Below are 11,732 nucleotides of genomic sequence, written 5' to 3'. Positions count from 1 at the left end.
ATGGAAAACTGGATCAGTGAGTAAGATCCGCTTCATTCACTGCATTCAATGTGAAATACTGAACTCAGCAGCTTTCTCCAGAATAACAGATACTTTCCAAAATTGCTCATAAATAATTCATTTCACCTCTCCGATCTTGTTTCCTTGTCAAGATCCTCAAGCATCCCTGCAAACATGATCTTAAAGGGGACCCAACAATTTACTGCAATTCACTGCTTTACCATTGCTTACCTTCCAGTTAAGACTAATACTCTAGTCACATCCAAAGCTGTATCGGGAATTCTGTTGATTTGTGGTGAATGGTCAGGCATACTTCATTGTCACAATGGATTACATTGCGTGATCTCTACAGTATGTTTATGGAACAGTGGAGTCATGGATGTGCTGAATGCAGCTCTGGATATAACTAGAGTAGTAAAGCATGACATAGATCAAAGTATATGTGTGCAATGAGTGCAATGTTAAGATGTAGGTGCACGTAAATCTTGGCCAATCTGTGAAGTTTTAGAAGCAGCTTTGGATGTGACTAGAGTACACAACAGGCTGTGTCTCAAAAACAACACAAAATAAATGCAAAATTACAGATGGAGATCGCTCGCTACGAGAAATGGAAGGAAATAGTGAAGTAGAAAAGTGCCATTAATTAATATCCAGGATGATTATGGAAAAGATGATTAAGGATTGTGTCATAATTACTAGAAGTGTCCCCAGAGAGGGAGCGAGGAGGGGAAGAGCCGGATCAAAGAGAACACAAGGTGCAAGGAAGTGGAAGATTTATCCTATGTCCTATCATTAAAGGGGAACTCTGCAGTATGGCAGCTGTGAGGCTGCAGTCACGTCTGGGACCCCATGGTCACATGGTACATGGTGATGGCCGGCTCTGGGCCTAAGACAGCAGCTACAAAGACCTTTGAAGGACATTGATTTCTATGAGATCTGTAATACTTCATTTTGCCTGTGGGGGTGCTGCAGGAAAATTGGACACTTTTGCCATAGATTGTAACAGATCGCTGATTGTCCCAACAACAAGAGACCCTGGGATCAGCGGATTCTGCTAATAGACGTGGAGAATGATGTAATACAGTGTAATTCTTAGGTTTGCCTGTTGGGGTGCTGTAGTTAAACAGAACACTGCACACATACATATAGTACACATACTGTACATACCATACCTCTCTATATACTGTATATACACACTGTGCATACATAGCTACATATTGTACAAACACACTCTGCACATATACCGTACATGCATACTATACAGTCTATATATTAATGCAATATTACCATAACAGCATATATACTGTACATAGTGTACATACCCTAATAATATACACGTATAAATACTAGATGTACTGTACATGCATACATATTACAACTATTGTACACACTTATATGTATACATACTTTAGCTACATACAAACTGTCCCTACATGAATACATATTATATGTATAAACTGTACTTGCAAACATGCTATACATACATGCATTCATTTTGCACATACATACATACATACCATACCTACATACTGCACGTACGTACATACATACCATACCTACATACATACTGCACATACATATATACATACATACCATACCTACATACATACGGCACATACATACATGCCATACCCACATACATATGGCACATACATACATATATGCATACCATACCTACATACATACTGTACATACATATTGTACATACTTACTGTATCTCCATCCATCCATACTGTACATACATACATACATACCTACATACATACTGCACATACATACATATCTACATACATACTGCACATACATATTGTACATACTTACTGTATCTCCATCCATCCATACTGTACATACATGCTGTACACATTGTACATATATATATCTGTATATGTCTGTCTATCTCTTAGCACTAAGTAGCCCCCGCAGTGGCAGTCATTGGGGGGCGCCGTCAGCCTCTCCCCCTGATGTCATGTAAACACGTCTCTTCTTCCTCCTTCTATGTAGTCAGGGTTGCAGACAATTAAGTCACGTGACTCACCACAGCTCTGCCGAGCGGCTACCGAGGCGCACCAGGGGTTAAATCTATGTGACACCCCTTCCCCCCCTGACTGACACTTTGGGCGGCCATTCATTGGATGTAATTGCAGGCTTTAGCTCACTATCCGCTGGGCATTTATAAAGCCGCCCTTACGTGAGGTTCCCTTTAAATGGACGGTGCGCTGCCCAGTATGTCGGCAAGTTAAACAAGAGCGGCAGTCTGAGGCAAAAAGCCAGATATTGACAAATTTGAGAAAATATACAAACAGACGTGAGCGTGAGGGCTGAGCACACGGCAGCCGGCAGCGAGGAATCCCGTCACTTAGTAATATTATAAATAGTCAGAGCGGCCGACCTGGGGAGCGCAAAGAAAGGGGGCGGATGGCAGAAAACACCGCTGATGAATGGAGGTGACCTGGGAAAGTATAGTATAGTGCCAGCAGGTAGGGCATGGGAATAGTAGAGACGGTGCGGTCACATCCGGGCCCAGGAGCCTTAGGGGGGCCCTCAAGTGTCGCTTCCCAATATGTGGAAACCAGTACTATGAAGCTACATACATAAGACCGTGCACAGGTGATGGGTTGGCAGTCTGCGCCTTCACGCACCCATTCATTTTCTGCAGTGAGACCTAGACAAGTGTAGGACCTGTTATGAGTTTCCCCCCATACATGACCCCAGAGATCAAACTCCCACTGTTTATTTCCATCACTGTCCAAGTGCAATGATGTCATCAGTACAAGACATTCTTGACCAGGGTCTCGTTGATGTACAAGAGGAAGCATATTGTTAGGACATACCATACATAATAACGTGAGATTGTCCCTTTGGATGCCTGCTACTCAGGGCGGTTAAGTAGGGTTGAGCGATCGGGATCGGAAAAGATCGGATTCTGATCGGAGATCGAGCAAATTTCACGATCGAGATCGGCTGCAAAATGATCGGACATCGGATTTTGAAATCTCAAGATCGGCTCAACCCTAAAAGTGACTTTTCCCATAGAGAAGCATTGACTAGGGTTGAGCAATCGGGATCAGAAAAGATCAGATTCCGATCGGCGATCGAGCAAATTTCATGATTGGGATCGGCTGGAAAATGTTCGGAAATCGGATTTTAAAATCGATCCTGAAATATCAAGATCGGCTCAACCCTACCGTTAACACATTGGTGGGCCAAGGGCAAAGTTTTCATAAGTGCCCCCTCCCTATCATCACCATTTAGCAATATCTGACCCTGTCTAATGTTCCCCTCAAGCTACCCCCACATTTTAATGTCCCCCTCCAATTATCCCCACAGTTTAATGCACCCCTCCAGATTCCCCCAGGTTAATGTCCCCCTCTGGCTTTCCCCCATTTTAAAGTCCCCCTGCAGTTGCTACATAAACATACATTAATACTCCCCTCTCCTCACTCCCCTGCTGTCTCTGGTCCGGAGGCTTCAGGGAGCTGCAGGCGCAGTGTAAGTGACATCATCACAGAGTGCCTACAGCTCCCAGGGAAGAGAGGGGATGAATGGTGAAGCAGGGGGCAGATGGCTGACTGCTTCACCATTGTATTCAGCTCTTCGATGTCCTGGTGTCCTGAGTTGAAGTTGGGGCAGCCCAGTCAGAAAAAATGTCCACAGGGGACCCCGGCTACCATAGGGCCTGGTACAAGTGCGGGCGGCATACTTTTTTTAATCAACCGCTACCTATTGGATTACTGCAATGAATGGCGATAATTTACTAACCCAATTACGCTCCTGTCCAGGCCCACCCTCGCTGCTGCCTCTAAGTGACACCGCAAGTATCATATGACTATGTGGATGCGATAAAAAGAGGGCCTTATACTGTGTGGAGTCCATATTATGTATAGTGGCTAGTAAAACATGTCACATCACGTACACTATAGCTGGGGATCGCTGTGGACCTTCTTGCCAAAGACAACACAAACAGCTGTCAGGGTCACCATAGCTCAGGTGACAAGGTAGCCAAGAGGATAATAGAAGAGGTGCACAGCCGGGCGCCATCAGCATTTTACAGGAAGAAATGTTAAATATAAAATTCACCAGAGTTGTGTGGCCTAGACTGTATGTGATGTAATTTGGGGTGCAGTGGGGAGAACTATTATCTGTTGGGGCCGATGATGGGCTGGGGTGATCTGCTGGTTCTGGTGACACTAACCTATCTATCTGCAGGGCTGGGGTGATATGCTGGGTCTGGTGACACTAACCTATCTATATGCAGGGCTGGGGTGATATGCTGGGTCTGGTGACAGTAACCTATCTATCTGCAGAGCTGGGGTGATATGCTGGTTCTGATGACAGTAACCTATCTATCTGCAGGGCTGGGGTGATATGCTGGTTCTGGTGACAGGAACCTATCTATCTGCAGAGCTGGGGTGATATGCTGGGTCTGGTGACAGTAACCTATCTATCTGCAGGGCTGGGGTGATATGCTGGGTCTGGTGACACTAACCTATCTATCTGCAGGGCTGGGGTGATATGCTGGTTCTGGTGACAGTAACCTATCTATCTGCAGGGCTGGGGTGATATAATGGTTCTGGTGATACTAACCTATCTATCTGCAGAGCTGGGGTGATATACTGGTTCTGGTGATACTAACCTATCTATCTGCAGAGCTGGGGTGATATGCTGGGTCTGGTGACAGTAACCTATCTATCTGCAGGACTGGGGTGATATGCTGGTTCTGGTGACAGTAACCTATCTATCTGCAGGGCTGGGGTGATATGCTGGGTCTGGTGACAGTAACCTATCTATCTGCAGAGCTGGGGTGATATGCTGGTTCTGATGACAGTAACCTATCTATCTGCAGGGCTGGGGTGATATGCTGGTTCTGGTGACAGGAACCTATCTATCTGCAGAGCTGGGGTGATATGCTGGGTCTGGTGACAGTAACCTATCTATCTTCAGGGCTGGGGTGATATGCTGGGTCTGGTGACACTAACCTATCTATCTGCAGGGCTGGGGTGATATGCTGGTTCTGGTGACACTAACCTATCTATCTGCAGGGCTGGGGTGATATAATGGTTCTGGTGATACTAACCTATCTATCTGCAGAGCTGGGGTGATATACTGGTTCTGGTGATACTAACCTATCTATCTGCAGAGCTGGGGTGATATGCTGGGTCTGGTGACAGTAACCTATCTATCTGCAGGACTGGGGTGATATGCTGGTTCTGGTGACAGTAACCTATCTATATGCAGGGCTGGGGTGATATGCTGGTTCTGGTGACACTAACCTATCTATCTGCAGGGCTGGGGTGATATGCTGGTTCTGGTGACACTAACCTATCTATCTGCAGAGCTGGGGTGATATGCTGGTTCTGATGACAGTAACCTATCTATCTGCAGGGCTGGGGTGATATGCTGGTTCTGGTGACAGGAACCTATCTATCTGCAGGGCTGGGGTGATATGCTGGTTCTGGTGACACTAACCTATCTATCTGCAGAGCTGGGGTGATATGCTGGCTCTGGTGACACTAACCTATCTATCTGCAGGGCTGGGGTGATATACTGGTTCTGGTGACACTAACCTATCTATCTGCAGGGCTGAGGTGATATACTGGTTCTGGTGATACTAACCTATCTATCTGCAGAGCTGGGGTGATATGCTGGGTCTGGTGACAGTAACCTATCTATCTGCAGGACTGGGGTGATATGCTGGTTCTGGTGACAGTAACCTATCTATCTGCAGGGCTGGGGTGATATGCTGGTTCTGGTGACACTAACCTATCAATCTGCAAAGCTGGGGTGATATGCTGGCTCTGGTGACACTAACCTATATATCTGCAGGGCTGGGGTGATATGCTGGTTCTGGTGACACTAACCTATCTATCTGCAGGGCTGGGGTGATATGCTGGTTCTGGTGACACTAACCTATCTATCTGCAGGGCTGGGGTGATATGCTGGTTCTGGTGACACTAACCTATCTATCTGCAGGACTGGGGTGATATGCTGGCTCTGGTGACACTAACCTATCTATCTGCAGGGCTGGGGTGATATGCTGGTTCTGGTGACAGTAACCTATCTATCTGCAGGGCTGGGGTGATATGCTGGGTCTAGTGACACTAACCTATCTATCTGCAGGGCTGGGGTGATATGCTGGTTCTGGTGACACTAACCTATCTATCTGCAGGGCTGGGGTGATATGCTGGGTCTGGTGTCACTAACCTATCTATCTGCAGGGCTGGGGTGATATGCTGGTTCTGGTGACACTAACCTATCTATCTGCAGGGCTGGGGTGATATGCTGGGTCTAGTGACACTAACCTATCTATCTGCAGGGCTGGGGTGATATGCTGGTTCTGGTGACACTAACCTATCTATCTGCAGGGCTGGGGTGATATGCTGGGTCTGGTGACAGTAACCTATATATCTGCAGGGCTGGGGTGATATGCTGGTTCTGGTGACAGTAACCTATCTATCTGCAGGACTGGGGTGATATGCTGGATCTGGTGACAGTAACCTATCTATCTGCAGGTCCTGGGTGATATGCTGGTTCTGGTGACAGTAACCTATCTATCTGCAGGGCTGGGGTGATATGCTGGGTCTGGTGACACTAACCTATCTATCTGCAGAGCTGGGGTGATATGCTGGTTCTGGTGACACTAACCTATCTATCTGCAGGGCTGGGGTGATATGCTGGTTCTGATGACTGTAACCTATCTATCTGCAGGACTGGGGTGATATACTGGTTCTGGTGACACTAACCTATCTATCTGCAGGGCTGGGGTGATTTGCTGGTTCTGGTGACACTAACCTATCTATCTGCAGGGTTGGGGTGATATGCTAGTTCTGGTGATAGTAACCTATCTATCTGCAGGGCTGGGGTGATATGCTAGTTCTGGTGACACTAACCTATCTATCTGCAGGGCTGGGGTGATATACTGGTTCTGGTGACACTAACCTATCTATCTGCAGGGCCGGGGTGATATGCTGGGGTCTGGTGACACTAACCTATCTATCTGCAGGACTGGGGTGATATACTGGTTCTGGTGACAGTAACCTATCTATCTGCAGGACTGGGGCGATATGCTGGTTCTGGTAACAGTAACCTATCTATCTGCAGGGCTGGGGTGATATGCTGGTTCTGGTGACACTAACCTATGTATCTGCAGGGCTGGGGTGATATGCTGGTTCTGGTGACACTAACCTATCTATCTGCAGGGCCGGGGTGATATGCTGGTTCTGGTGACAGTAACCTATCTATCTGCAGGGCCGGGGTGATATGCTGGGGTCTGGTGACACTAACCTATCTATCTGCAGGACTGGGGTGATATGCTGGGTCTGGTGACACTAACCTATCTATCTGCAGGGCTGGGGTGATATGCTGGTTCTGGTGACAGTAACCTATCTATCTGCAGGGCCGGGGTGATATGCTGGGGTCTGGTGACACTAACCTATCTATCTGCAGGGCTGGGTGATATGCTGGTTCTGGTGACAGTAACCTATCTATCTGCAGGGCTGGGGTGATATGCTGGTTCTGGTGTCACTAACCTATCTATCTGCAGGGCTGGGGTGATATGCTGGTTCTGGTGACAGTAACTTATCTATCTGCAGGGCTGGGGTGATATGCTGGTTCTGGTGACATAACCTATCTATCTGCAGGGCTGATATACTATCACTATCTATAATTATTAAATATATACTTTTATTATTATGTTTATATTCCTATTAATAATAATACACCAATTATTTAATCCGGCAGTCAATAGTTGATATATTCTGAGATTTTTTGCCCCCATATTAGATTAGACCGCTCTGACTATAGCACATCCCTAAGGTCTTATCTAAGTTCAGGATTCAAGGACTTTGTTGCGATTCTCCCTCGTGTCTTATCCTCACGTCACGTTCCGGGAATATTCCCTCAGGTCAGACAGAAGCTTCTCCAGGCAGAAGGTCATTTCCGCAGCCGGTTCCTATAAATGTGGAACATTAGAAGTCGTCTCAGTGACAGCTTCTCGTGTTTCTTAATGTTACGTCTAAGAAATTCATGTGTCTTCTCTTTCTTTTTCTCCAGATATTCATCTGTCTTTAAGAAAACAGCCCCCCCACTCCAGAAATTACCCCTCCCTCCAAGACGTGCATGGTGGTGGTATCATCCGGGCAGGGTGGGCAAGGGCGGGAGGGCTGTCTCCATCTTTATCTAAAATTAGCCCCCTTGGAATGATCAGCTTGGGGGGGATCAAGTGACATCTTCTAGAAGAGGAATAAGAGAAGGCGGGGAGTCGGAGGAGACCAGGGGGACACTGACCAAGAAAGGGGAGAGGGTGAAACGTAGCAAGACGAAGTGAAGCAAGAAAGAAGTGAAGACAGGAGGACGATTATTCTAAAGTATAACCATAAGGACATGTGGAGGAGGCTGGAAATGTGACAAGAAGACGACAACCAGGATATTAAGAAGAAACATACTACAACGTCTTAAGACGCCATAGACATTGGAGCGACTGGGGGTGGAGAAGACGTCTGGTGGCCTCATAACACCCAGGATAAACCATGGACTACTGGGTGATGATGCTTATTTGCCTTACGGCAGGTGAGTGACCTCCGAAAACTTTTGGTTAATTGTTAATTTAAAGGGGAACTTTGACTCTGGTCAGTGGCACTCTACTGGAAATCTTCTTTGTATCTGTATGATGTGTTGAAAGTTCCCTATTACATGTATTAAATTGGATATGACTTTCACTATAATAATAATCCTAAACCATACATAAGTCAACCGTCTTTATGCTGGGAGTTGTAGTGTTACGACAGCTGGAGGGCCACCGAGGTGGATTGTTACAAAAGTTGGAAGGCCACAGAACTGTAGCATTATGGAGAGACACAGAGTTGTAGTGTTACCACAGCTGGGGGGGGGGGCACAGAGTTGTACAGTTATAACAGCTGGGGGGGGGACAGAGTTGTAGCGTTACAACAGCTGGAGAGATAAAGAGTTCTAGAGTTACAACAGCTGGAGAGATACAGAGTTGTAGTGTTACAACAACTGGAGAGATACAGAGTTGTAGTGTTACAACAGCTGGAGAGATACAGAGTTGTAGTGTTACAACAGCTGGAGAGATACGGAGTTGTAGTGTTACAACAGCTGGAGAGATACGGAGTTGTTGTGTTACAACAGCTGGAGAGATACAGATTTGTAGTGTTACAATAGCTGGAGAGATACAGAGTTGTAGTGTTACAACAGCTGGAGAGATACAGAGTTGTAGTATTACAACAGCTGGAGAGATACAGAGTTGTAGTGTTACAACAGCTGGCGAGATACAGAGTTGTAGTATTACAACAGCTGGAGAGATACAGAGTTGTAGTGTTACAACAGCTGACGAGATACAGAGTTGTAGTGTTACAACAGCTGGAGAAATACAAAGTTGTAGTATTACAACAGCTGGAGAGCTATAGAGTTGTAGTGTTACAACAGCTGGAGAGATACAGAGTTGTAGTGTTACAACAACTGGGGAGATACAGAGTTGTAGTGTCATGACATATGGAGAATCAAACAGTTGTAGTCTTCACAACAGCTGGAGAGCCACAGAGTGGTATCATTATGACAGATGAGAGCCAAAGAGTTGCAGTGCCATGACACATGAGAGTCTGAGAGTTGTACTATCACAACAGCTGGGGATCTTCAGGGTTGTAGTATCACAACAGCCAAAGAGCCACAGAGTTGCAGTGTCATGACTTATGGAGAATCAGAGAGTTGTACTATCACAACAGCTGGGGGGCCACAGAGTTGTAATGTTACAACAGATGGAGAGCTATTGGTTGCAGATATTGGTACACATGTATATACAGAGTGTGGTATATTGAGCAATGTGTTACATGTTACACTACACTCTGCTGGGGTGGAGGACTTTAGGTTTGTGTAATAAGCAGGACGGGAAGGTTTCTGTGGCTGAAGTGCTTTGACCATCTGGAGGCCTCATTTTTGCTGACTTAGGGTTGAGGTTGGGGCGGGGGGGGGGGGATACTATTAAGTTACAATAATATACTGAGCACTGTGATATAATAACCTTCCTGACATTTTGCAACACTGGAGAATACAAATAGTGATACGTAGATGGGAATGCGTTACAATGTTACAGCAGTGAGTGGAAAATATATGTGACCTCATAATATAACAGACACTCTGATGTGGCGTGTCTACCGAGCTCGAGGTCATGCCAGTGTTACATTGTAACAAATCCTTAGCTGTGAATAGTCTTAGATCTTTGGTGTTTTAAGCACCTGATACATAATATCAAACTATCAGGACAGGAGAGATTTGTGTTGCTGATGTGTTTAGCTCACAGTGGATTGTCTAGATTGACACACTGTAACAAATCCTCAGCTTTGAACAGTTTCGGAACGGTGGTGTTTTCAACCACTGATACATAGTATCAAACTATTGGGACAGGAGGAATTTTAGCTCACAGAGGACTGGATACATTGTCAGGACAGGAGAGATCTGTGCTATTGATGTGTTTAGCTCACAGAGGATTGTTCTCGCTGATACATTGTAACAAATCCTCAGCTGTGAGTAGTCTTTTCATGCATAATGAGAATCCAGCTAAGATGTGGACCCCTGATATTCTGATGTATGTGTCGCCATCTTCGCTGTCACTTCGCGTGCGTGCATTTCTGTGCAGCTTTTGATGATTGGCCGAAATCCAGAAAGAAAAGTAAACTGCAAGCCGGCAAAGACTTTTTTAGGTCAATGGAATCCACTTCTCTATAAAACAAACAGGTTAAATGTGTCTGATGTCGACAGGCGGTTCTGGAAGTGCTCAGCCTCTTAATGCAGCTCGCGTTCGGGAGACCTTAGGGCATCTGTTTAAAGGGGCACTCTACCTAAACCGGTCCTGTGGCAACTCATCTAGAATCAGGGAGCATTGCTAAAGATGTCTGGGTGCAATAAAGAGCTCCTCAGGTGCTTCCTTTAAGAAGCCAGTTCACAATAGCCCACTGATGACATCATCAGAGGTTTCTAGATGGGACTCTGACCATTTCTGGTGCCAGTGGACCATCTGAAACCCCTAAATGAGTTCCTTGAAATCCCTGATACTTGAGACCGGTGACTTCAGGGGTTCGGCTGAGGTCTGAGTGGTCTTTAGGGCACAATTCATGCTATGATGTGATGGTCTCAGCTCATGGTCCTCCACCAATGTCATCTTCTACTTGAAGATACGTAGATGGAAGGAATGGAGGGCTCAGTAGATGTTGTAGAGCTGTTGCGCTGTTTCGGTTCATGTCACTGATGATATCACAGATGATAGGAGTAGTTACTTGATGGCGTCTCCGGTCCTGGTCCATTAGAGAGTAATTTCTGCGAGTTACAGATGACAATCTCCAGATTAGGTTACTGCGCTTCCTCTGACGATATCATCTACAACACGTGACCTGCCACGGACTGGATCGTATTCTGATCATTGCCGTGGTCAGACATGATGAGGGTTGTAGTGCTGCATGTATAGGGGACAATAGGGTTGTATTATGGCCATGTCCAGTGTTTGGCTATGTTGGGGGTTGTAGTGTTCACTGTATGGAGTATAATAGGATTGCATAAGATCATGTTGGGGGTTGTAGTTCTCTATGTATAGAGTATAATAGAATTGTATAATGGTCATGTTGAGAGGTCAAGTCACGATGAAGGTTCTAATTTTTACTGTATGGAGTATAATAGGATTGTACAGTATTATGGCCATGTCCAGTGATAAAGTCATGATGGGAGTT

At 45.8% G+C, this 11,732-nt stretch overlaps 1 protein-coding gene across 1 annotated transcript in view; it reads left to right on the top strand.

The window, feature by feature from the left end:
* The first annotated feature begins 8,045 nt into the window (after nucleotides 1–8,045).
* SCN1B (sodium voltage-gated channel beta subunit 1) overlaps nucleotides 8,046–11,732 on the top strand; it is a 30,830-nt gene continuing 27,143 nt past the window's right edge. The window contains exon 1 of the mRNA XM_075277935.1: nucleotides 8,046–8,565. Coding sequence (XP_075134036.1) covers nucleotides 8,526–8,565 — 40 coding nt within the window. The 5' untranslated portion in view covers nucleotides 8,046–8,525. The remainder of the gene's footprint in view (nucleotides 8,566–11,732) is intronic.

The sequence above is a fragment of the Leptodactylus fuscus genome, chromosome 6 (genome assembly GCF_031893055.1).
Source record: "Leptodactylus fuscus isolate aLepFus1 chromosome 6, aLepFus1.hap2, whole genome shotgun sequence".
In the NCBI taxonomy this organism is placed as follows: Eukaryota; Metazoa; Chordata; class Amphibia; order Anura; family Leptodactylidae; genus Leptodactylus; species Leptodactylus fuscus.
This window is presented reverse-complemented; position numbering and strand designations above follow the sequence as displayed.